Source organism: Misgurnus anguillicaudatus, unplaced genomic scaffold (genome assembly GCF_027580225.2).
Source record: "Misgurnus anguillicaudatus unplaced genomic scaffold, ASM2758022v2 HiC_scaffold_27, whole genome shotgun sequence".
Lineage (NCBI taxonomy): Eukaryota > Metazoa > Chordata > Actinopteri > Cypriniformes > Cobitidae > Misgurnus > Misgurnus anguillicaudatus.
The window spans coordinates 1,401,781-1,428,249 of NW_027395277.1; the positions used below are offsets into that span (position 1 = coordinate 1,401,781).

The window sequence follows — 26,469 nt, forward strand, 5'->3', positions numbered from 1 at the left end:
TTGGTGCTGGTTTGCAAGTGACCACCAGCTAGACCAGCATAATTCCCATGCTGGTTTGATGCTGTTTTTTTTCAGCAGGGTAGATTTTCTTTATACGTTTTATATAAGGATAGATAGATTACCTTCAGTTATATTGTATTCTTTATCCTGACGACTGACAGTAAATAGAGTCGAAGAGACGATTCTATCGACTTCAAAGTGGGAGTCGACTCCAAAAGAGTCGGTTAAAACGACGGAATCGTACATCCCTAGTTTGTCGCCGGATCATCAGGTAATTCCGATTAGGGCTGAAAAACAAAGATTGTTTTGCTGACTTTGTTACATTTACATTAAATTTAAAGCGGGGAAAGTTTACTTGCTGGTGAAAGTAAAAAATAGGGGTGAATTGCGGCAAACAGGTGGGAACTGCACGTGGCCGTGTATTTGGATCATAAGTGTTTTTCTTCGTTAATAATATTAGTAGTTTATTATAAAATTTGTAAAACGAAAATCACTAAGAAAATAAATGTAGAAAAGGAAGTGACATACAGCATAAAATATTGCAATACCTTAATCGTAATTAGTTGGATGGTGAAGAGATTTTTGTTTCTCAAAAATATCAAACGTTTATAGATATAAGCTTAATCTATGAAAAATAATTTAAAACACGTTTATGGTAGTATTTCTAATTTCGGTACAGGATTGATAACGGAATTCTAGTCAGGCATGGAGGAGAACACCCTCAAATCTGCAGCTATTGAACGTAGTGGCGCGCAGGCTGTATTCTTCTGGATTATGTTGTGTATTTTTACATGCTAACTTCTAAGGATATGTTCACGTTAATAATTAGAAATTCATCAGATTTTCTTGATTTTTTTCGCTTGCTGTCGTCCGTTGACCAGTGAAGGGTTTTAAAGGCAGGGGGTGTGTCCGCTACTTTCACTTTCGAAAAACGGATTGTTTACAAACTGGTTTCACAGGTTTTCTGTTTAAAATGTATATTTATTTCCATCTGAAATCAAACATATTTTCAAACTGCAACCTGTGTGTCACGTGAAAGTAAACTTTGTACAGCAACTGTAAATCAGTTTGTATATAAACTCCAGTAATCTGTCATTTCCTTTAATAGATTCAGAATGATGGACTGCTGTGGTCTCGTGACTGAAAAAAAGCTGCCAGGTCTCACTTGTTTATTTCCAAAACTTCCCTTTGTTCTTTTAAATAATCAGTGAAATAAATGTTGGTTTTAATTACTTGCATATCTCTACACACGTATGTATGTGTGTGCTTATATGCATTTTCTTAAATTCTTTAATTGTATGTAGATAAATAGACAGTTAAAATATGTTGTTGTGTTTGTTTACTGATCAGTTCCTCTGAAGAGCATCAGAGTTGAGGTGCAGGTGAAGAGTCATGTAGCTACAGTCACCTCCACTCTGCAGTATGTGAATGAGGAAGAGCGCCACCTGGAGGCCTTGTTTGTGTTTCCTCTGCCTGCTGATGCTGCTGTCTGTCACTTCAGTGCCAAGATCGGAGATCAGGAGATTGTGGCAGAGGTTCAAGATAGAGAAACTGTGAGTCTCGCATCCATCAAAATACATAATATATGACGAATACGTTTTCTGACCAAACACCTGAATTATTTTACATTTGCATTTATTGCTTGTCATTTAAATTCTCTCTATCTGTGTATCAGGCGAGGGATCAGTATGATGATGCTGTGAGTTCGGGTCAGCAGGCGTTCCTGTTGGAAGAGAGTAAAGAAAGTTCTGATGTGTTCAGACTGAGTGTTGGGTGTCTGTCACCGGGTCAGAATGCTGACATCACCATCACATACATCACTGAGCTCTCTGTGCAGGCCGACCACTCGCTGCGCTTCTGTCTGCCTGCTGTACTCAACCCCAGATACACACCAGCAGGTACTGCACTTTAACAGCTGTCGACACTTTACAGTAATACCATGCATTTAGAGTAAAACACAATTTTTACAGCAATACCACACATTTACCTTAACACATAAGATTTACAGTAATACCGCACATTTACAGTAACACACAAGATTTACAGTAATACTGCACATTAACAGTAACACACAAGATTTACAGTAATATTGCACATTTACAGTAACACACAATATGTACAGTAATACCGCACATTTACATTAATACACAATATTAACAGTAATACCACATAACACATTTACATTAACACACAAGATTTACAGTAACACACAAGATTTACAGTAACACACAAGATTTACAGTAATAAGTGAGATTAAAGATTGTTTTTATAACACACTCTCTGTGTCGTCGTCAGGTTCAGATGCTGGAATAGTTTCAGAGATTTCGTCATGTGACTCTGTTCCCTACACTTTGACTCTTAGTGTTCATGTGAGCTCTCCAAACCCCATCTCCAAACTAGAGTCCAACTGTACTCTGGATCCTCTTGTGTTCCTCAACTCTGATCACACTCAGGCAACGGTACTGTGGGCTTAATACAGTTTATATGTGTGTGTGTTTTACAGAGATAATGTTGTTTATTAAATGCTTTCTTTGTGTTTGTGTGTAGTTGAATCTGAGTTCTGGTCACAAGTTTGATAAAGATGTTGAGTTGTTTCTGTACTATCAGAATACCCATCAGCCCACTGCTATAGTGGAGGCAGGAGTGAACACTGCAAAACCAGGTACAGACTACAGTTCACCTGAATTAAACCAGTTTGATATTTGAAGAGGCACGCAAACATTTTTCAGTCTCTATTTCAGGTTCTCTGATGAGTGATCCAGTGGTGATGATGAGTTTGTACCCGGAATTCCCAAAGGAAGTGATGTCATCATTAGCAACTCAAGGCGAGTTTATTTTTGTGATGGACAGATCAGGCAGTATGGACTGTAGGATGCATTATGGGAAAGGAGCAAAGACGCGCATACAAAGTGCAAAGGTACGAATAAGGATTTTAAAAATGCTTTTGTGCTAAGATATGAATTTTTTTTAAAGTATAAGATGAGACACATGTCTGTCTGTATATCTGTCTATCTATAGGCAACTCTGATCCTGCTGTTGAAGAGTCTGCCAATGGGCTGTTACTTCAATATCTATGGATTTGGCTCTCGCTTTGAGGGTTTTTCCCCCTTGTAAGTGTCTTGAGTTATTTAAAACTATTTTCTTATTTAGCTCTAAAACATGTGCAAGGTTTTTAATGTTTGTGTCATTGCAGTAACAGCGTTGAGTACAATGAGGACACAATGGTACAGGCACTGAAGACGGTCAATGAAATGAGAGCAGACTTGGGCGGCACAGAGATTTTATACCCTCTAAAACACATCTTCCGTCTGCCCTGTTACCCTGAACACCCCAGACAGGTGCATTACCTCAAAATACATCAATTCATACAGGAAACTAACCTGAATAATTTTATCAGACTGGAGTTTTCAGAATGTATGAGGCTTAGAGGTCTTGATGTTCAAGTATTATTTGTATTTTCTCTGCAGTTGTTTGTCTTCACTGATGGAGAGGTGGAGAACACTAAAGAGGTTCTGGATCTTCTGAAACACCATGCTCACTCTCACAGGTACATTTCTCTGTTTAGTGTTTAGTGGTATAATGGAGGATTGATTAGGAATGAATTAATATGAATGAATTAATGAGGGAAATAAGCTGCATTAAAGGCTGCATTAGAATAACTGGACTGTTGTTGTATCTTCAGGTGTTTCTCATTCGGGATTGGTGAGGGTGCAAGTACCGCCCTCATCACAGGAATGGCCAGAGAGGGATCTGGACACGCCCAGTTCATCACAGGCACAGACCGCATGCAACCCAAAGTGAGACTATAGATGAGTTTTAGTTTGAAACAAGAGATGATGTAAATGTAGAGGGTTTGAATCTGTATGAGATTGTTTTATTTCTCTTCAAATGTTATCAGGTGATGGAGTCTCTCAGGTTTGCTCTTCAGCCTGCAGTGAACAAGATCTCAGTACAGTGGAAAGTACCAGATGGCATTACTGTTGACACGCTGTCTCCACCCATCAATGCGATCTTTCAGGGTCAAAGGTCACTCATTTATGCCCAACTTAAAGGACAGGTGAGAACTTTCAGCTTGAGGTTTGTGATTTTATCTTCTGGTCATGGGTTTGTATATCAATTGTTTTCTGTGTCATAGAGTTCAGAAAGCTCTGAAGGATCAGTGATAGTTGAATACAACCTGAAAGATCAACCAGTAACAAACCAGCTTCACTTCTGCCTTAAACCAACCGAGGACACTGGGTAACATAAACAATGCACAGATTCATCCTGATTCAGACTCATTCAACAACACTCAGATTCATTAAACTTTTAGTCTGCGTTTTTGCAGGTTGTCCGTCCACAAGCTGGCGGCCCGGTCTCTGATCCGCTGTCTGGAGCAGGATGAGAAGAAACCATGTGCAAAGGTGGATGATATCAGGAGGAGGATGGTGGAGATCAGTGTTGAAGCAGGAGTGAGCAGTGTTCATACAGCCTTCATTGCCATTAATAAAAACAACAGGGAGGTTGTGAAAGGAGGACCACTGATACAGCGACGAGTACCAATACAAGGTTTGTCATCTCACTGACCTTTTGTTTACATCTATGAGTTCCTTGGAAAGTCTTCAGATTTATTTTACCATTATAATCTTTAATCAGAGTTATATTAAATAATGTCCTGGATCTACTTATAGCCGTTGAATGTGGGCCATGTTTGTGAAGCCTCAAAAACCACATTCATCATTAAAATAAATATATATAAAGTTTTATTTGTATAGCAAGTTTAAAAACAAGGCCTTTATTAACCCTTGAAGCTGTGTAGATTAGTTATGTAAAGGATGGATGCACTTTTTGGGGCTATGGTTTGAAAGGAGTGAAGTTGTATTTTTAAAATTACTGGTCTACATTTAATGCATTCGGGTTTTTAAAATGTGAAATTTACTTCTGTTTTAGAGATGACGAGGGATCAAGTTAACCCTTTTCCAAGTAAGTCCTGTTGCGCTCTTTGTATTACAGATCTGAATACAAAGAACTAATTACTGTATGTTTGTACGTTAACTATATTAATATGTGAAATTTAATGCTGTTTCAGGGCTGCGTGGTGGAGGAGGCCCGCTGCCGCCTTGTAAGACAAATTATTTTCTTTTACATGTGTTTTGGTTAAGGTAATAAAGTGGGTTTGGATGGGCTGTGTTTGTTACTTATATGAGGAGCTCAGATGCAAAAGCCACTTAACTCTTTCCCCGCCAGCGTTTTTAAAAAAAGTTGCCAGCCAGCGCCAGCATTTTTCATGATTTTCACAAAAGTTTAATGCCTTTCAGAAAATGTTTTTCTTTAAATATATAAACAAACAATATATCAGATGAAAGAACAGACCCTCTGCTTTCAAACCAAAATAAACGTTTCATCCTACCTTCATTAGTTCTCTTGTAATCACCTCTCATACATGGGTAGGTTTCTTCAAAAACACCCAATTTTGAGCAAAAAGCTGAGATAATTCCATTTTTGCGAAGGACTTTTGATAGAGATCAGATGCAGAGCGATCTTTAAAACATACACTGAGTTCTTCTCTTTCACGTGAGGCGCTGCTTTCGGGTTGTATAAGTTGTGGAAGTGCGCCACTTGGTGGATAATAGCGGTATTGCGGCAAACTCGTCATTGGCGGGGAAGCGTTTTCTCTTAATTGATGAGATATCTCGTCAATGGCGGCGAAAGAGTTAAATGCCACTTTCATCTAAAATGAGAGAATGATATGAAGCGTATGCTCTCGACATGTATTATACAAAATACTTCAGCTGCAAATCTGCTTAATCCCAGCCTCATGTCGTTCAGAAATACTGGTTTGTTGGCAAAATCCATTAAGAGTCTGATTAAAAAAAAGCTAATTTATAAGAAAACATGTCATGGGTTTTGCATCTGAGCTCTTCATATGTATTTCTACTTTTTATTTCTATGCTAGTGTCTGTAAGTATGCAAATACTGCAAATTGTAAAAAAGGAAAGTACATTTACAAGGATTTGTTCATGTTTTTGAATGTATACTGTGTTTTTTTCAGATACTCTAGAACAAGCTGTGGCTCAAGCGGTAGATATCGATGATTGTGATGTGGAATTAGAAGAGAAGCCGAGACGTAGTAGTGGACGCAAGAGGAAGGCCGATTCTGCTTCATCACAATCAAGTATGTACTGATGAAATAGTGTATATTTAACTGTAACACACTCCTTAAATTGCATCTTTGTGTGTCTTTGCCAGAATCTAAGCCTCAGATGGGCTCTTCACTCCAGCTTATTACTCTACAAAAAGCTTCAGGCTGCTGGGAACTGAGCGCTGCTTTGGCCCGAGTGTTTGGAAAGACTGAAGATGAGCTGACCAATCAGAAACCAGCACAGGTGTGACACATGATTTAACATGAAATAATGAAAGATGATAATAAATGCATGTGTACGGTGTGTGTATTTGTGTTTACAGGTGGATGGGTCAGTGTGGGCCACTCTTCTGTCTCTCATCTGGTTATACGGCTATAAAATACAGCAACAGATTGAGTGGCAGTTTGTGGCCATGAAGGCGGCGTCATGGATCGGCTCTCAGAACGGTGAGATCTCCAAACCAGACGACATTCATCAGCAGATAAAGAGATGTTTGGTCAAGTATTAAACTAAAGTGATGTGTGTGTTTGTGTGTGTTTCAGCGGTCAGTCTGTCTCAGTGTGTGTGTGATGGGAATCATCTACTGGGATGTCAGGTGAAAGAAGAGACTTTGGGAATCTGAAGACTTCAGTGTTTATTTACAGTATTAGTTGTTTGTGTTCCTGTTGTTTGGAAATAAATGTAAAGGTTATAAACCTTTATATTAGAGATATTAGACACAATTACAGAATTGACCTGTAATACAAATCTGTCATCTCTGCTTCTTTAGCTCTCAGTTCTGGGGTTAGTCACTATAAAAGCTGATGTTCAGTGTATTTACTTTCTTTCTTTTATAATTAATTTATTAGTTTGTGTTGTTTTGTGTTTTCCACAAAAGAAGTTATTATACCTAAATAAAAACTGACATATTTTGGAGTTTTGGAGATGATTAGAGATGTTTGACATAAAGACATCTAGGAGAATTAAAGTGTAAAACAAATCTTTAAACACAGTAAAAAATAGTCCTTGTCTTATTTCTGCTTTTTAGTACCCATTTCTGGATATATTGTTGAAACAAACGCAAACACATCCGATTAATTATAAAAGCTAAATGACATCAGAGACACAACACAGCAGTTTGAGTACTAATGATGCATCTTCGTTTACGGCTAACATTTTTAATCGTTCCAATTAACATATACACTTGCATCTAAAATACTTTACGTAATAATCTAACAATTAAATAAAATGTGTACAATTAAAAGGTCTACTGTGTATACAACAGGAATGTTTTTAATATTACCTATATTGATGTATTATATTCTATGTTTATCTTTTATTTATTATGTTGAATGGCATATTTTTTACCTTCTCCTTAAATGCACATTTTGGGTATTTTTTTATGTATTTGTTATTTTCTACATATAATTTTACTTCGTTTTTTGTATTTTTACAACCGCTATTTTGAACTGTTGAATATTAATTAGGCCGCGCTGACATTGGTTACCGTCTTTGAGGATCCGCCCACGATTTTAATATTTACGAATGAATTTACCGTCATAGATTCCCAAACACCCCTGGCTGGCATGTTAGCGTCATTTTTGGAAATGTATTCCACACACATACTTTAGACAGCGTGTATCGTCACATTAAACTCTTTATCTGAAGCGTACAGCTCTGATTTATTCATTTAAACCAGTTGTTGGTGTTTGTGAGGATATTTGACTACTGAGGTTCGTGTTACTTTCACTTTGACGGGAGCTTTAACGGTAATTTAATAATGTATATTGTTCTTTCTTCCAGTTTCAGTGTCTTGCTAATGTTAATAAATTATGTGTAAAATGTAAACGGGATATTTTTAAAAACTTCTCTAGACCGTATTTAGAGAAATCTGAAGTGAAGCTTTATTTTCTTGTACAGAGCCAGAATGATGAACTGCTGCGGTCTCGTGACTACAGAAAAACTGCCAGGTATACTCGCCTGTTTACTGTCTTTCAATAACATGTATCTAAATTCATATATGTACACATACTGTATATACATACATTATTTTGTCACATTTTATAGATGGATATATAGATAGATGTTGTTGTGTTTGTTTTCTTGTCAGTTCCTCTGAAGAGCATCAGAGTTGAGGTGCAGGTGAAGAGTCATGTAGCTACAGTCACCTCCACTCTGCAGTATGTGAATGAGGAAGAGCGCCACCTGGAGGCCTTGTTTGTGTTTCCTCTGCCTGCTGATGCTGCTGTCTGTTACTTCAGTGCCAAGATCGGAGATCAGGAGATTGTGGCAGAGGTTCAAGAGAGACAAACTGTGAGTCTAAATACCTACATGCGCAAACATACAGGAAATGATGCACAGAAGAGAATGGTTGCGCCACAAACCAAAGAAACCACAGATGTATCCTGTTTGTTTGTGGTTTATGTTTGGAATCCTTCTAATTGCTCGAGTAATATACTTGAAAAATATTTATATATGTTTAGGCTCCAGAGTTAGTATATTTAGCATTTATTTATTGTTTTTTAAACTCTTCGTCTCTCCATTTTTGTGTGTATCAGGCGAGGGATCAGTATGATGATGCTGTGAGTTCGGGTCAGCAGGCGTTTCTGTTGGAAGAGAGTAAAGAAAGTTCTGATGTGTTCAGACTGAGTGTTGGGTGTCTGTCACCGGGTCAGAACGCTGACATCACCATCACATACATCACTGAGCTCTCTGTGCAGGCCGACCACTCGCTGCGCTTCTGTCTGCCTGCTGTACTCAACCCCAGATACACACCAGCAGGTACTGCACTTCAACAGCTGTTTACAGTAATACCACACATTTACAGTAACGCACAAGATTTACAGTAATACCGCACATTTACAGTAACACAAGATTTACAATAATACCACACATTTGCATTAACACACAATATTTACAGTAATACCACACATTTACAGTAAACGCACAAGATTTACAGTGATATTGGACATTTACAGTAACACACAAGATTTACAGTGATATTGCACATTTACAGTAACACACAAGATTTACAGTAATATTGCACATTTACAGTAACACAAGATTTACAGTAATATTGCACATTTACAGTAATGCACCAGATTTACAGTAATAAGTAAGTTTAAAGATGTTTTTATAACACACACTCTGTGTCGTCCTCAGGTTCAGATGCTGGAATAGTTTCAGAGATTTCTTCATGTGACTCTGTTCCCTACACTTTCACTCTTAGTGTTCATGTGAGCTCTCCAAACCCCATCTCCAAACTAGAGTCCAACTGTACTCTGGATCCTCTTGTGTTCCTCAACTCTGATCACACTCAGGCAACGGTACTGTGGGCTTAATACAGTTTATATGTGTGTGTTTTACCGAGATAATGTTGTTTATTAAATGCTTTCTTTGTGTTTGTGTGCAGGTGAATCTGAGTTCTGGTCACAAGTTTGATAAAGATGTTGAGTTGTTTCTGTACTATCAGAATACCCATCAGCCCACTGCTATAGTGATGGCAGGAGTGACCACTGCAAAACCAGGTACAGACTACATCAATCTGATATAAACTCAACATTTTTATTGATACCTTAAAACACAATACAATTAATTACCTTGATCATTTTAGGTTCTCTAATGAGTGACCCAGTGGTGATGATAAGTTTGTCCCCAGAATTCCCAGAGGAAGTGATGTCATCATTAGCAACTCGAGGCGAGTTTGTTTCTTTGATTGACAGATCAGGCAGTATGGAATGTTTGATGCATAATGTGACAGGAGCACAAAGGCGCATAGAAAGTGCAAAGGTATCTTGTACTTTTTTAAAACAAACAATAGACGTTTTGTAAATGTATTTGAATAAGATGTTTAAATCTCTGTACACATCTGTCTGTCTGCAGGAAACTCTGCTGTTACTGTTGAAGAGTCTGCCCATGGGCTGTTACTTTAATATCTATGGATTTGGCTCTCGCTTTGAGTCGTTCTTCCCGTTAGTAACTAGAATCTAAATCATCTATAGTTGTTATTTTGTTATATTCATCATGTGAGAGGATTTTAATGTTTGTGTCATTGCAGTCAGAGTGTTGTGTACAATGAGGACACAATGGATCAGGCACTGAAGAAAGTCAATGAAATGACAGCAAACATGGGTGGCACAGAGATTTTACAGCCCCTAAAACACATCTACAGTCAACCCTGTTACCCTGAACACCCCAGACAGGTGCATCACCTTAAAATACATCAATTCATACACGAAAACAAACCTGAAGCGTTTAATAACACTGGATTTTTTTTCAAATTTGTCAGGCTTTTCATTTTTCAGATGGTTAACTGTCATTTGTAAGATATTTTCTCTCTGCAGTTGTTTGTCTTCACTGATGGAGAGGTGGACAACACTAAAGAGGTTCTGGATCTTGTGAAACTTCATGCTGAATCTCACAGGTACATTTCTCTTTATATCCCAGTAAATTATTGAAGATTAGATTAATGAAATAAGCTGCTGTGTTTGAGTAGCTGAGTTGTTGTTGTATCTTCAGGTGTTTCTCATTCGGGATTGGTGAGGGTGCAAGTACCGCCCTCATCACAGGAATGGCCAAAGAGGGATCTGGACACGCCCAGTTCATCACAGGCACAGACCGCATGCAACCCAAAGTGAGACTATGGATGAGTTTTAGTTTGAAACAAGAGATAATGTAAATGTAGAGGGTTTGAATCTGTATGACATTGTTTTATTTCTCTTCAAATGTTATCAGGTGATGGAGTCTCTCAGGTTTGCTCTTCAGCCTGCAGTGAACAAGATCTCAGTACAGTGGAAAGTACCAGATGGCATTACTGTTGACACGCTGTCTACACCCATCAATGCGATCTTTCAGGGTCAAAGGTCACTCATTTATGCCCAACTTAAAGGACAGGTGAGATCTTTGGGTTTGTGATTTTATGTTCTGATCATGGGTTTGTAGATAAATTGTTTTCTGTGTCATAGAGTTCAGAAAGCTCTGAAGGATCAGTGATAGTTCAATACAACCTGAAAGATCAACCAGTAACAAACCAGCTTCACTTCTCCCTTAAACCAACTGAGGACACTGGGTAACATAAACAAAGCACAGATTCATCCTGATTCAGACTCATTCAACAACACTCAGATTCATTAAACTTTTCGTTGATGTTTCTGCAGGTTGTCCGTCCATCGATTGGTGGCCCGGTCTCTGATTCGCTGTCTGGAGCAGGAGGAGAGGACACGAGGTGTAGATGTGGATGATATCAGGAGGAGGATGGTGGAGATCAGTGTTGAAGCAGGAGTGAGCAGTGTTCATACAGCCTTCATTGCCATTAATAAACACAACAGAGAGGCTGTGAAAGGACCTCTGATACAGAGAAGAGTACCAACACAAGGTTCGTCATTCTAAACACATTATAAATGTTAAAAATGTATTGCTAGAGCATGCTACAAAGACTGTAAACTATGTAGTACTGAATTGAAGGGTTAAATCGTTTTCACCATTTGTGTGTTCAGGATTTTTTAGGGGACCCTAAAACAGGTGGGCGTGGTTTCAGCCTTTAAGAGTAGAAAGCCTGCCTTTTTTTGATAGCTTGAATTTTTTTATCATTTAAATTTATCTGGGAGGTTAATATCACATTTTACTGTGGTGTCACAAACACATTTGATATCTGACTTTACAGGTACTTTTATATATTTAGTGATTTTAGGTATGTCAAGTTTAGCAGTATTAGTTATAGTATTGTTATAACTTTTCCTGCTGGTAACTGGTGGTGTGTTTGTGTTTTAGAGATGCGTAGATGTTCAGCGGCGTATGCAAGTAAGAAAACACACATTCACTATGTACATCTTAAATGTGTTAATAGGGTTTAGCAGCGAGTGTTTTTTAGTAACTGGTTGTCTTGTGTATTTTTTAGAGAGGTTATTAAAATCTCCACAATTTAATATCTGACTTTACAGTGACTTTAATATTTAACGATTTTAGGTCTATGTATGGCATGTTTTGTATGGTAGTTTTGTTATAATATTTCCTGCTGGTAACTGGTGGTGTGTTTGTGTTTTAGAGATGCGTGCATGTTCGGCGTCGTATTGCTACAAAAGTAAGCAAACACACAGTCATTATGTAGATCTAAAATGTGTTAATAGGGTTTAGCAGCGAGTGTTTTTTGTAACTGGTTGTCTTGTTTGTGTGTTTTTTTTTTTAGAGAGGTCCAAAAGATCATTGAATTCTTCAAGTAAGAAAAACTCTCAGTCACTGTACGGAGATGATCCAGAGCTGCCAACTTCTGAGTTCAGCTTGGAGTGAGATTTTTTTTTGGGGGGGGGAATAATTTTTTATGTAAGTCCTAACCATTTGCCAATAGATAATAGTGTGGACTTTAGCTATTTCTGTGTTAAATAGTTGGAAAAGACTGCGTTAAAATGGTTCACAATACAAATCGAATCATATTTTAGAAATTAAATTGAAATAAAAGCTTTTACTGAGTTTAAATGCCTGAGATTAGAGTCTTTACCATTATTTTATACAATTCTATTATGCTTTCCTTCTGATAAAAGTTCCTTCCAAAAAAGTTCTTAAAATCTAATGAATACTGGTCTCTGTAAAATGTATAACTGCAGATAACAGCAGCTTTGATTCAGTTTATCCATTGAGAAAGAGAAGCGTAAAGGGATGATTTGTGATTGGTGATAGAGAGACTGTCACAATCAAATAAACCAAATGAGTAGTTTATATTAAACTTAAGCAACAGATAATGTGTATGTCAAGACCATATAATTATATTTCGTATATATTATTGTTTATAGATGTCAAATATCAATTGACTTTTTTCTCTTTTATTAAAACCTGTCACCGCAAACATCACGCAGGCTTGTACTGCTTGGAAACATGCACACGCGAGTGATGGTTGATTAAAATTGCTGTTTTCTGAGGGTATCTGCGTGTGTGGAATCCGGGCAATTCTCTGCTTTTCATCCAGACCTTGACGCTTTGTGTGTTCGACTGGTGCGGAGCTGACTGATCGGCGTATGACATCAGAGTAACGCGAGAGCAAAGGTAAAGGCGGACCCTTTTGTAACATTTCGCATTGCTCTCGCGGTACTCTGATGTCCTCGCTGCCGAACTTCCTGCGCAGCGCCACATAAAGTGAAATGCTCTTTGACTCTTTGCAGCAAAAGTACCAGCAACATGAGAAGTGGTGGCACCTAAGACAGTGAAGGTACGCTAAAATATAAAAGTGTCAGTACTGCGAGCACTGGTTTAGCTACTTACATCGTGCTTTGCTCTTTCACCATCGCGCAGCCGCGCACTCGCTCTCTGTGGTTTGTAGCTGGCGCTGCATCTGTAAACAATAACTCCACCTTCTTTGATTTGATTGGCCTTCGCATCATTTTGACTTTGACGAGCGCTTTATGCTGTTTGAGGCACGCCAGATAGAGATAGGCGATTTACAGTATTTACAGTTAGGTATATTATTATTTCATGTATTTTATTAAACTCAATGGGAATCTCAATGGTGGGCACGAGCCTGCGTGAGAAAATGGATGTGTGGCGTGAGAGCGTGAGAATGGGGTTAATTGCGTGAGTCTCACGGTGAATGCGTGAGAGTTGGCAGCTATGGAGATGTTCTTGTTATCTGTTTATTTATTAATTTGTCCTGATATAGTTATTTAAGCAATATCGCTCGAGTAGGAGTGTGATATAGCTCTATATCATCACGGCTGTGATTAGGCCAGAGGCACGAGGCCGCAGGCAATCACAGCCGTGATGATATAGAGCTATATCACACGACTCCGAGAGCGATATTGCTTTTATACAACAGTTCGACGGCACACGTTTGAAAAACGAAAACTAGAAAACAACAACGGAGTTATTTTAAAAGCCTCTTTGTTTGAGAACTACTTCTTCCGCCACGGATTTGAGGGCGGCCAGAATGACAGGTAAAACTTTCGGCTGCTTTGAAGCTCATAACAACTCAATGGACGGAAAAGCCGTTTCTTTATATTACTGTTTCTTGGTCACAAAGTGTAGTTTTAAGATTAGTTCAGTCGAGAATGTATATGTATTATATTTAAATCTGCAGTCGATTAGTAAAGATAGCGCCTGTTTGAACGTTTGCTTAGTGAGATTCGGTACGAATGAGAACCAAAGCATGAGCGTGTGTTCACTCGCCCCGCTGACCACCGCCCTCTCTGGGCTACATTTCTGAAAGGGATTCCCCGGCTCTCATGTTGGCCTTGTTTGTTTATGATGATCGTCAAAATGAGATCAAATCAGCAGTATTTGGTGTCATGATCAAACTTGTACTTGTTTTTTTATTCATATTTAGTGTCTTGTGTGTTGTTATTGTTTTGGCGCGAGGTAAAAGTTAATAAAACTATACTTGTGAAACGTTACTATTGCTTTCTCATGTATTCTTAACGCGATACGAGCACTCGATTATTATTATTAAACTTTGTTCTTGTCAGTACTATACAAAACGGTTTTTATAAGTGTCAGAGAGATGTTTTTGCATGCTGCTTATAAATAACGTTATACCAGTGGCGATATCTCCAGAGGTGTCAAGTAACGAAGTACAAATACTTCGTTACATTACTTAAGTAGATATTTTGGGTATCTATACTTTACTTGAGTAATTATTTTTCAGACGACTTTTTACTTCTACTCCTTACATTTTCACGCAATTATCTGTACTTTCTACTCCTTACATTTTAAAAAATCGCCTCGTTACTTCTATTAATTTCAACTTGTTTTCTTTTTTACATTCCGGCTTGTCATCGTTAAAAAACCTATCTTGATAAATTGCATCATCCAGATGAAGGCGATTGTGGTTGGATGAGAAGTATAAACATACACCATTCCGACTCCCTATTGGTTTGTACGCAATCCCCGCCCCCCAGCTGACTGCAGATGATCAAAAGTTTGTTTGATAGCGCTGCACAGAGAAACGTAAAAGAACCGCGAGAGCGATTAGAAAGCATGCAGAGTGTCTCCCCTCGCGATGCTTTGATATCATCCGCTATCTGTTTGTACCGTAACAGAACGCGGCATCTGTCTTCAAATGGAAAAGTACGAAATAAAACTCGCGCACTTTCAGGTCAGTTCACATTCACAAGCCTGTGTAAATGTATAGCTGGCTGCTGACACCAACTCATCTGTGTAACAATACCATCATGTAACTTCAGTTGTTCAACTTAAATGACATTGTGCTGCGTTGCGTTTTGAAGCATGGCAAAGATATCTAACGTTATGCTAAAGTCATTGTTGTTTTGTATATGTTAATAACTGCCGTAAATTTTATTTGCATTAACAAAACCTACTTAGCTGAATGCTTGAGTGTTAAATCAATGAAACACATAACCATACATACCAACTTTTGCTTTTGTTAATAGACATCAGCTTTTTCCTTAAACCTGACTTTTAATTTACTTTATTTCTCCAAAATTGTTTGGATTTATACTGACTAAAGAAAAGTATACAAAAGTCCATTAGCTACACAAGTACAGATGCAGAAATATAAGCTATAATATATAATTGCATATTTGTAGTTTGTGTTGCTGTCAAAATACAATTATAAATGATAACAATAGCATATTTGTATTCTCACACATACTATAGTTGTGTGTGATTTTGTTGTTTTTTAACTAAAGAGGGCACCACTGTAAAAGTTTGGCCACCAGCGGCACTGCTCTGAAGATTGACTTTTTGCACCATTACAATATTTATAGGCAACTAGTCATTATATCTTCCTCTCTATGGAACACATGTTAATGCTCAGTAGTACATATATGGTTCTTTAATGCAGTTGTTATCAAACATTTTTTGCGGCCTCCCTTGTGTACAGTGGATTGACATAAACATTCTAAAACTTAAAATTTGAATTAAACAAAACATATTAAATTATACAATTTATTGCTTTTGTTTAGTAGCCTTATTTTTCTGAGGTTTAATTACACAGAATTTATAATAAAGTAATGTATTTCATAAAATATTATAAAACTGGGGCCCCTGGCACCATCTGGCGACATCCAGTTTGAGAACCACTGCTTTAATGTATTTGTTTGCATTGTATTGAAATGCGTTCATTTTTAATGGGCATATGTGGTTGAAACAGATAGCCTAGTGCAGGGGTAGGCAACATGGAGTGCCGATGTCCTGCAGTGTTTAGCTCCAGGTCTAATCAAGCAGACCTGAACAAACTAATAAAGGTTAAAGTCACCTGAAACTACAGGTAACCAAGGTTTTATAAGGGTTGGAGCTAATCTGCAGGACATCGACACTCCAGGACTGACGTTGCCTACCCCTGGCCCTAGTGCATCCCAAATTTTTTAACATTAACATTTTAATAACACTATAGTTATTATGGCCTTTAGAAACATTTTTTAGAGGAGATAGGGTAGTGCCCAAAAGGCCCCTGTGGTGCGGCCTAGGCTGTTTTCTCTAATGACATTTTTTTCCTTACATTACTTTTACTTTTATACTTTAAGTAGTTTTGAAACCAGTACTTTTACACTTTTACTTGAGTAAAAAGCTTGAGTTGATACTTCAACTTCTACAAAAGTATTTTTAAACCCTAGTATCTATACTTCTACTTGAGTAATGAATATGAATACTTTTGACACCACTGGATATCTCATAACATGTTTTAATAGTCACGTCACGATAAAGTAAATGATCAATGTCCACATTTAAAAGCTGCGGGGCTTACCTGCAGTTCCACGGTGTTTTCGCGTTCTGATAAAAGATATAGCTCCAGAAAAAAACGAGTGTTTATATTCCTCTTTCCAAGTGTTAAGCGTCCACACGATGTGACAAGACATTTCTCCCATTAACTTTAACGTAACATCCAAGAGCGCTGATCTTTGACGGAATAATACTTCTGATTGGGGATTCACCGACTGATTTATGAGCTAGTAAACTAATGAGACACACACACGGAGAGTGATTCACACAGCGCGTCTGTGTTTTTCCATTCAGAGATGAGCCTGCTTAGGACCTCCATTCACTAGGTGGCGGAATAATACGAAAGGTGAAGCGGTTACAGTGCCGTTATCAGTACAATATCGTATAGCTCTTAGCCAATCAGATTCGAGAACCAGAAAGAACTGTTGTATAAATTTAAATATATCAGGACAATAATATATTTATTACACCTCTCAACACTCAGCATAAAGAAATGTAAACATAAAAGACAAAATAATCTGAATTCAACTTTGAATTAATTATTTTAATACAGATCCACATACAATAACAAATAACTTTGTGTATAAAGTTAAACAAGTTTATATTTGGTAACTTATCAAGATATTATTTCAGAAATGTTTCAGGCTGAATCTGATTTTATTCAGTTTTTGAATTGTTCAGACTAGATTAACAGTTTGTTACTAATGTTTAGTAGTTTATATGTGAGAGAATTTACTGTATTGCATTGTTGTATTTGTGTTTTTTCATTTAATTAAGAAATTTCATATTTCTCATAGGTCTGATGGATGTTGCACCTGCACGAAATCAGTTAACAAGTAAGACTATAAATAAACACTCACTAATCTATCTGAAACACGAACCACAAACCTCTTTTTGGTTAAACATCGTTTTTATTTACAGAGGTCAAAAAACATTTTTTTTTAATTCTAAAAGCAAGTCTGTACAATCTGACCAGAGAAGCTTTCAAAGCAAGCAAGACGTTACTGAAAACACAAACACACAAAGATCTTTACATCCAAATCTCATTTGTCACACATTGTTAGCTTGACAGAATGAGCAATGTTTGTATTCACCAGAATCTAATCCTGAGATGAGCTCTGATCTCCATGATGATCCTTTACTTCAGCTGATTTCTCTACAAAAAGCTTCAGGCTGCTGGGAACTGAACGCTGCTTTGGCTCGAGTGTTTGGAAAGACTGAAGATGAGCTGACCAATCAGAAACCAGCACAGGTGTGACATATGATTCAACATGATGAAATAATGAAAGATGATAATAAATGCATGTGTACGGTGTGTGTATTTGTGTTTACAGGTGGATGGGTCAGTGTGGGCCACTCTTCTGTCTCTCATCTGGTTATACGGCTATAAAATACAGCAACAGATTGAGTGGCAGTTTGTGGCCATGAAGGCGGCGTCATGGATCGGCTCTCAGAACGGTGAGATCTCCAAACCAGACGACATTCATCAGCAGATAAAGAGACGTTTGGTCAAGTATTAAACTAAAGTGATGTGTGTGTTTGTGTGTGTTTCAGTGGTCAGTCTGTCTCAGTGTGTCTGTGATGGGAATCATTTACTGGGATGTCAAGTCAAAGAAGAAACTTTGAGAATCTGAAGACTTCAATGTTTCTACTTCCTGTGATGTCAGCAGACCAGATATCTCTTATGAATATTAAGTTCATTTACAGTATTAGCTGTTTGTGTTTTTGCTTTTCAGAAAAACATGTTTTAGACATATTACTGTTTTTTCTTGTCTAGCAGTGTTTATATTTCAGTTCAGTTATTAGAGATGTTGGATTAAGCTTTAGTCCCAGACTAGACTGAATGTGTGAGCTGTCCTAACTGAACACAGATTGCATCTTAAAATATATCAGTGTCATTGTTTTGTCTCAAGATACACACCAGTGATGTGTTTGAAAGGATTGTGTTTAAAAACCACTTTTAATAAGAGTCTAATGAGACTTCTTAGTTTAAGACATTTTTTTACTTTTGAAATGAAAATTAACATATCTGAAAACCTTTATGTAAAACTGTTTGTTATATTTTAAATGTTTTCAATTAAAATGTTTGTACCCTAAACTGATACATGAGGTGAAGTTATTAATGGTTTATTGTACAACAGAAATGTTTTTAATATTACTCACTAGTTCATAAAAAAAATTCATTATTTTGATACTAAAACAATTAATGTTTTGTCTTAAATGTTTGACACTTGACTTTGTTTTTATTACATCATATATTTCTTTTTTTGTTTAATGCATTAAATGTAATATTATGTACCCTATTCTAAAATATAGTTACACTATTTTTAATATTTTATTTATGTGTGTTAGTACTGCATTAGTTTTTATGAGTATTTGAAACTGCCAGTAAACTGCTGAATATTAATTAGGGTGCGCTGTCATTGGTTACGTTCATTAAGGATCCGCCCACGATATTTAATTAATATTCATGAGCGAATCTTTTGTCATACGCACAACCAGAGTCATATAAAGAGAGAGTTACGAAACGCTTTGATCTCGCCGCCGCGCGGTCACGTGATTCATGTAACGTTCTACAGTTCCTAACCAAGCAGGGCTGTCAATCTGTTTGCATAGGTTTTCAGCTATTTTAGGTAAATATTAGCTTGTAATGTGAATTGATCACTATACTTACTATGTTTATAACGTTTTGTTTTACTTAGGGAGTGATGGAAATACAGAAAATCAGTTAATAAAGATAAACAGTTAATGATGACCCAAAGATAACTGTGGTTATCTATACCAACTACAGCAACACAGTTTATCTTTTATTTTTATAGCAAAAATATGGCTATATAAATGGCTATCAATCTGCTAAAAACATAATTCCTACACTTTTACTATATTAAAATCACAAAAAAGATCGCCAACGCGGTTATTTGTAACAGTGAAGCATAACAGAAACACACTAAATTCATATTTAATTGTATTTATAGTAGACATTAAATGTTAATAACATTATACATGATTTTCGAGGATACATCACTCGTATTACTTACCAAACACAATGAAACACATAGCAGCATTGTGAAGCAGTGTGACTTTCTTATAAGGCATTAGCTTGTCGCTGTTGCCCCCTAGTGTTACTCGTAATATATAAAAAAAGATAAGTATAAAGTAGATGGCCACCAGTAATAAAATATTAAACCATTAAATCTATATTATTCACACATTATACACAACTCATTAAAATATAAAAAAATTCTAGTTATTATTAACGATAATCATTACCTACAGCAGAGTTCATAAAATATCACTGTTGACTATATTCATAAAATGTCTGAAAATGTAAAGAGAAACGGTAATTTCATCGATTTACCAGCAGGTGCCATTGAAATGAATGGGCTTCAGTGCTGCGTTTGGAACTATGCGTCACTACCGGTCACTACATGACACGCTGTTACTTCCGCATTCCATTCTTACAACGGTCGTCTATGTGAGTGTCGTAACTCTATTTTTATACGACTCTGCGCACAACTATGCGCACAACCGGCGCAACGTCATAGAATGTCTCTGAACAGGTTCACGCCCACTTTTGGGGGAAATCGCACTAGACGTTCCATTGGCTTCCATTCAAAATAGCGGAACAAAGCAACGTTTTTAGACAGCCGGCAGTCGTAAATAACTTATGAAATCACTCAGATTAAACATGTTGAGTAATTATCTGTCCACCCTGCCGGCCATAGAGCGCGAAAGATAAATTAACATATTTAATTTGGTCAATATAAAAACATGTCTCTTTCATTCTCCCAGCATCAAATTTGTGTAACAACGCTCCCTATTGGCCAGAGGTGTCTTACCCGGACATTAAACACGTACCTCATCAAGTCAACAGGGAAGCAAGTGAATGATTTTACTTCGTATTTGAAAGTTACTTCGTATTTATTTATTATGTCTTTATATTTAGAGTAATGAGTGCCCTTTTCCGTCCAGCCATACAACTAACTGGCTTACCGATATTTCCAGCAATCACTGGATGGCGTTGTTACACAAAATTTGACGCTGTGAGAATGAAAGGGACATGTTTTTATATTGACCAAATTAAATGTGTTAATGTACCTTTCGCGCTCTATGGCAGGCAGGATGGACAGATAAATACTCAACATGTTTAATCTGAGTGATTTCATAAGTTATTTACGCCTGCCGGCTGTGGAAAAACGTTGCTTTGTTCCGCTATTTTGAATGGAAGCCAACGGAAGCGCTGCTTTTTTTATCCCCCGAAAAGGGGCGGTGACGAAATTTACAGTCAAGTTCCCGGATGTTCGAAATGTTTCCCACACGAACTCAAATCGTCATCGTCACATTTAAACTCTTCCTCTGAAGCTTCCAGCTCTGATTTATTCAGTTGTTGGTGTTTCTCTCTGAGGATTTTTGACGACTGAGGTTCGTGTTTGATGTACTTTCACTTTGACGACAGAATTCATAGCTGTATGTTTATAATGTATATATTTACACATTTGTCTTCCGGTTTATCTTATTAATGTGAGTTAATAATGTGTTTAATGTAACGAGATTTTATAAATGATCTTCTCTAGACCGCAGTTTGTATTTACAGTAACCTGAAGTGAAGTTTTATTTCCTTTATCTTCCCTGTTGAGTCAGAATGATGAACTGCTGCGGTCTCGTCACTAAAGAAAATCAGCCAGGTATAAACTCACCTGTTTACTTTCTTTCATTTAAGCTCTTTATTTGACAGACAGACAGACAGACTGATTGTTGTCATGTTTGTTTTCTTGTCAGTTCCTCTGAAGAGCATCAGTGTTGAGGTGCAGGTGAAGAGTCATGTAGCTACAGTCACCTCCACTCTGCAGTATGTGAATGAGGAAGAGCGCCACCTGGAGGCCTTGTTTGTGTTTCCTCTGCCTGCTGATGCTGCTGTCTGTCACTTCAGTGCCAAGATCGGAGATCAGGAGATTGTGGCAGAAGTTCAAGAGAGACAAACTGTGAGTCCAAATGCAAACAGGAAAAGGCACTGCAGAATCACTTAAACATAATATGCATTTATTTACTCATATTTAAATTGTCTCCCTTTGTGTGTGTTGCAGGCGAGGGATGAGTATGATGATGCTGTGAGTTCGGGTCAGCAGGCGTTTCTATTGGAAGAGAGTGAAGAAAGTTCTGATGTGTTCAGACTGAGTGTTGGGTGTCTGTCACCGGGTCAGAACGCTGATATCACCATCACATACATCACTGAGCTCTCTGTGCAGGATGACCACTCGCTGCGCTTCTGTCTGCCTGCTGTACTCAACCCCAGATACACACCAGCAGGTACTGGACTTCAACAGCTGTCAACACTTTACAGTAATACAGCACATTTACAGTAACACACAAGATTAACAGTTAAACCACACATTTACAATAACACACAAGATTTACAGTAATATCACACATTTACAGTTACACACAAGATTTAAAGTAATAATTGAGTTTAAAGATTGTTTTTATAACACACTCTCTGTGCCGTCCTCAGGTTCAGATGCTGGAATAGTTTCAGAGATTTCGTCATGTGACTCTGTTCCCTACACTTTGACTCTTAGTGTTCATGTGAGCTCTCCAAACCCCATCACCAAACTAGAGTCCAACTGTACTCTGGATCCTCTTGTGTTCCTCAACTCTGATCACACTCAGGCAACGGTACTGTGAAATTGTGTGTTTAATACAGTTGTTTGGTTTGTGTTGTCATAGAAAGCCTGTATTGATGTGTTTGTTTATTTGTGTTGTAGGTGAATCTGAGTTCTGGTCACAAGTTTGATAAAGATGTTGAGTTGTTTCTGTACTATCAGAATACCCATCAGCCCACTGCTATAGTGGAGGCAGGAGTGACCACTGCAAAACCAGGTACACACTACAGTACATCAATCTGATATAAACTAAAAAAAATTGTATACCTTAAGAACATAATACAATTATTTTTTAGATCTTCACATCAGTCATTGATCTCTTTCTCTGTTTCAGGTTCTCTGATGAGTGACCCAGTGGTGATGATAAGTTTGTACCCAGAATTCCCAGAGGAAATGATGTCATCATTAGCAACTCAAGGCGAGTTTATTTTTGTGATTGACAGATCAGGCAGTATGGGCTGTATGATGCATCATGGGGAAAGAGCACAGATGCGTATAGAAAGTGCAAAGGTACAAATGAGTTTAAACATTTTAAATTTTAAAAATGTATTTGAATACGACTTTTTAATATCTGTACACATCTGTCTGTCTGCAGGAAACTCTGCTGTTACTGTTGAAGAGTCTGCCCATGGGCTGTTACTTTAATATCTATGGATTTGGCACTCATTTTGAGTCCTTCTTCCCGTTAGTAACTAGAATCTAAATCATCTAAAGTTGTTATTTTGTTATATTCATCATGTGAGAGGATTTTAATGTTTGTGTCATTGCAGTCAGAGTGTTGTGTACAATCAGGACACAATGGATCAGGCACTGAAAAAAGTCAATGAAATGACAGCAGACATGGGCGGCACAGAGATTTTACAGCCTCTCAAACACATCTACAGTCAACCCTGTTACCCTGAACACCCCAGACAGGTGCATCACCTTAAAATACATCAATTCATACACGAAAACAAACCTGAAGCATTTCAAAAGACTGGAGTTTTCCAAATTTGTCAGGCTTTTCATTTTTCAGATGGTTAAGTGTCATTTGTAAGATGTTTTTTCTCTGCAGTTGTTTGTCTTCACTGATGGAGAGGTGGGGAACACTAAAGAGGTTCTGGATCATGTGAGACTTCATGCTAAATCTCACAGGTACATTTCTCTTTATTTCCCAGTAAATTATTTAAGATTTGATGAATGAAATGAGCTGCTGTGTTTGAGTTGTTTTCATATCTTCAGGTGTTTCTCATTCGGGATTGGTGAGGGTGCAAGTACCGCCCTCATCACAGGAATGGCCAAAGAAGGATCTGGACACGCCCAGTTCATCACAGGCACAGACCGCATGCAACCCAAAGTGAGACTATGGATGAGTTTTAGTTTGAAACCAGAGAAGGTTTGAATCTGTATGACATTGTTTTATTTCTCTTCAAATGTTATCAGGTGATGGAGTCTCTCAGGTTTGCTCTTCAGCCTGCAGTGAACAAGATCTCAGTACAGTGGAAAGTACCAGATGGCATTACTGTTGACACGCTGTCTCCACCCATCAATGTGCTCTTTCAAGGTCAAAGGTCACTCTTTTATGCCCAACTTAAAGGACAGGTGAGAACTTGAGGTTTGTGATTTTATCTTCTGTTCATGGGATTGTACAGGACTATTTCACACTGAGATAAATTGTTTTCATTTCATTTCTGTGTCATAGAGTTCAGAAAGCTCTGAAGGATCAGTGATAGTTCAATACAACCTGAAAGATCAACCAGTGACAAACCAGCTTCACTTCTGCCTTAAACCAACTGAGGACACTGGGTAAACCATTCTCTGAAAGCATGTGAAAAATTAGGTCATTCAGATGAATGCCTGTTTTGTGACATAGGTAACGAATCTTATTACAATAATACCGCTCCTTAATCTGCACTATCCAACCACAGCACTGCCATTTAGTGCAGAGAGACAGAGAGATAAATAATTGACAGCACAATTGAGTTTTCATTTCAACAAATCACCATCTAAAAGTGTAGTTTTCATATATCATCACCATTTTGTTATTACATTTAGAATAGTAAAAGCCTATTCTAAATCTAAAAAAATTATGAAAAAGTATATATCACCGGAAAGCTCTCAGAATGTAGTTTTCCTATTTCAAGAATGATAGAATTTATGTAGTGACAGTTTTGTCACATGACCCCGCCCCCCTTATGAATGCATATAAATGTTATATATTCATAACACTATATCATATTATAAATCTTCAAAAACCTTGACAAACTATATATCATTGGAAAGCTCTAAGAATGTAGTTTTCATATTTTCAAAACCCTTTAGCAGTAATAATAATACAGTGATGGTAATTTATTAATTTGTGACAAGAATATGCAGCAAACTGATTTTAACTTGAAATTTGGATCACAACTACTTGAGACTCATGGCTTTATGTTTACATTATTTCTCCCTCATATTGTTTTATTAATAAGGCTGGGATGTAATTTGGTATCTGCTTTGCAGATCTGCTTGTTCACATCACTCCAAACACGTTTAAATGTAAAAATATTGTGACTTTATTCTCATTATATATTGACTATCCTTAAAATATTATGACTTTATTCTCATTATATATTGACTTTATTCTTGAAATTTTACAACTTTATTCTCGTTATATATTGACTTTATATTTGAAATTGTACGACTTTATTCTTGTTATATATTGACTTTATTCTTGAAATTGTACGACTTTATTGTCGTTATATATTGACTTTATTCTTGAAATTGTACAACTTTATTCTCATTATATATTGACTTTATTCTTGAAATTGTACGACTTTATTGTCGTTATATATTGACTTTATTCTCAAGGTTTTATGACTTTATTCTCGTTATATATTGACTTTATTCTCAAAATTGTACGACTTTATTCTCGTTATAAATTGAATTCTTGAAATTTAACGACTTTATTCTCGTTATATATATATATATATATATTGACTTTATTCTCAAAGTTTTACAACTTTTTTTCTCGTTATATATATTTACTTTATTCTCAAAGTTTTACGACTTTGTTCTCGTTATATATTGACTTTATTTTCAGTTTTACAAATGTATTCTCGTTATATATTGACTTTATTCTCAAGGTTTTATGACTTTATTCTCATTATATATTGACTTTATTCTTGAAATTGCACGACTTTATTCTCGTTATATATTGAATTAATTCTTGCCATTTTACGACTTTATTCTCGTTATATATATTAACTTTATTCTCAAAGTTTTACGACTTTATTCTCTGTATATATTAACTTTATTCTCAAAATTGTAAGACTTTATTCTTGTTATATATTGACTTAATTTTCAAAGTTTTACGACTTTAATTTGTTGTGACCTACAAATTTTAACATGTTACAATACATTATTTGTGGGGAATTTTGAGCTAAAACTTCACATACGCACTCTGAGGACACCAAAGACTTATTTTACACCTTAAAAAAAATCTCATAATAGATTTTTTAACATTTTTGTCAGATTCCTTACATTTTTGTCGATGTTTCTGCAGGTTGTCCATCCATCGACTGGTGGCCCGGTCTCTGATTCACTGTCTGGAGCAGGAGGAGAGGACAGGAGGTGTAGATGTGGATGATATCAGGAGGAGGATGGTGGAGGTCAGTGTTGAAGCAGGAGTGAGCAGTGTTCATACAGCCTTCATTGCCATTAATAAACACAACAGAGAGGCTGTGAAAGGACCTCTGATACAGAGAAGAGTACCAACACAAGGTTTGTCATCTCATTGTTTGTTTCTGGATCTGTGCAGGAAATATATTTGCAAATATATCCAAATTTTAATTTTGAAGTTGCTTGTCTTGTCATTGACCGAAAAGTTCACAGAAATATCAAGATTCTCTCATAGGATATTATTTAATATAACTCCAATTGTTTTCATTTTAAGAAAGAATGTCTGTAATGTTAAAGAGTAAAATTTGAGAGAATTTCTGTGAACTTTTTCTTAAAGATGGTATTTGTTTTATCATGTTGTTCACCATATTGATATGTCTAACCAAACATTGTTTTAGGGTGGCAGA

General features: G+C 36.9%; 3 protein-coding genes across 3 annotated transcripts; all 3 read left to right on the plus strand.

The window, feature by feature from the left end:
* The first annotated feature begins 691 nt into the window (after positions 1-691).
* LOC141362489 (von Willebrand factor A domain-containing protein 5A-like) lies at positions 692-6,959 on the plus strand. The gene is made up of 20 exons (XM_073864637.1): positions 692-903; positions 1,109-1,158; positions 1,351-1,553; positions 1,676-1,898; positions 2,296-2,459; positions 2,548-2,662; positions 2,742-2,917; positions 3,019-3,110; positions 3,194-3,338; positions 3,468-3,547; positions 3,683-3,797; positions 3,899-4,057; positions 4,136-4,239; positions 4,328-4,548; positions 4,930-4,962; positions 5,069-5,101; positions 6,032-6,154; positions 6,229-6,365; positions 6,445-6,568; positions 6,665-6,959. Exons 2-20 carry the CDS (start codon positions 1,116-1,118, stop codon positions 6,742-6,744), a joined length of 2,370 nt encoding a protein of 789 aa, XP_073720738.1. The 5' UTR covers positions 692-903; positions 1,109-1,115; the 3' UTR covers positions 6,745-6,959.
* A 693-nt stretch (positions 6,960-7,652) lies between these two features.
* LOC129433107 (von Willebrand factor A domain-containing protein 5A-like) lies at positions 7,653-18,867 on the plus strand. The gene is made up of 21 exons (XM_073864638.1): positions 7,653-7,834; positions 8,022-8,071; positions 8,212-8,414; positions 8,660-8,882; positions 9,264-9,427; positions 9,514-9,628; positions 9,715-9,890; positions 9,984-10,072; positions 10,159-10,303; positions 10,445-10,524; positions 10,620-10,734; positions 10,836-10,994; positions 11,066-11,169; positions 11,258-11,475; positions 11,871-11,900; positions 12,145-12,180; positions 12,286-12,315; positions 17,561-17,599; positions 17,861-18,015; positions 18,098-18,221; positions 18,318-18,867. Exons 2-21 carry the CDS (start codon positions 8,029-8,031, stop codon positions 18,395-18,397), a joined length of 2,328 nt encoding a protein of 775 aa, XP_073720739.1. The 5' UTR covers positions 7,653-7,834; positions 8,022-8,028; the 3' UTR covers positions 18,398-18,867.
* A 2,010-nt stretch (positions 18,868-20,877) lies between these two features.
* Positions 20,878-26,452, plus strand: LOC129433109 (von Willebrand factor A domain-containing protein 5A-like). The gene is made up of 14 exons (XM_073864641.1): positions 20,878-21,185; positions 21,405-21,448; positions 21,543-21,745; positions 21,848-22,070; positions 22,273-22,436; positions 22,526-22,640; positions 22,758-22,933; positions 23,019-23,107; positions 23,194-23,338; positions 23,478-23,557; positions 23,645-23,759; positions 23,846-24,004; positions 24,105-24,208; positions 25,947-26,452. Exons 2-14 carry the CDS (start codon positions 21,406-21,408, stop codon positions 26,362-26,364), a joined length of 2,034 nt encoding a protein of 677 aa, XP_073720742.1. The 5' UTR covers positions 20,878-21,185; position 21,405; the 3' UTR covers positions 26,365-26,452.
* The last annotated feature ends 17 nt before the right edge of the window (positions 26,453-26,469 follow it).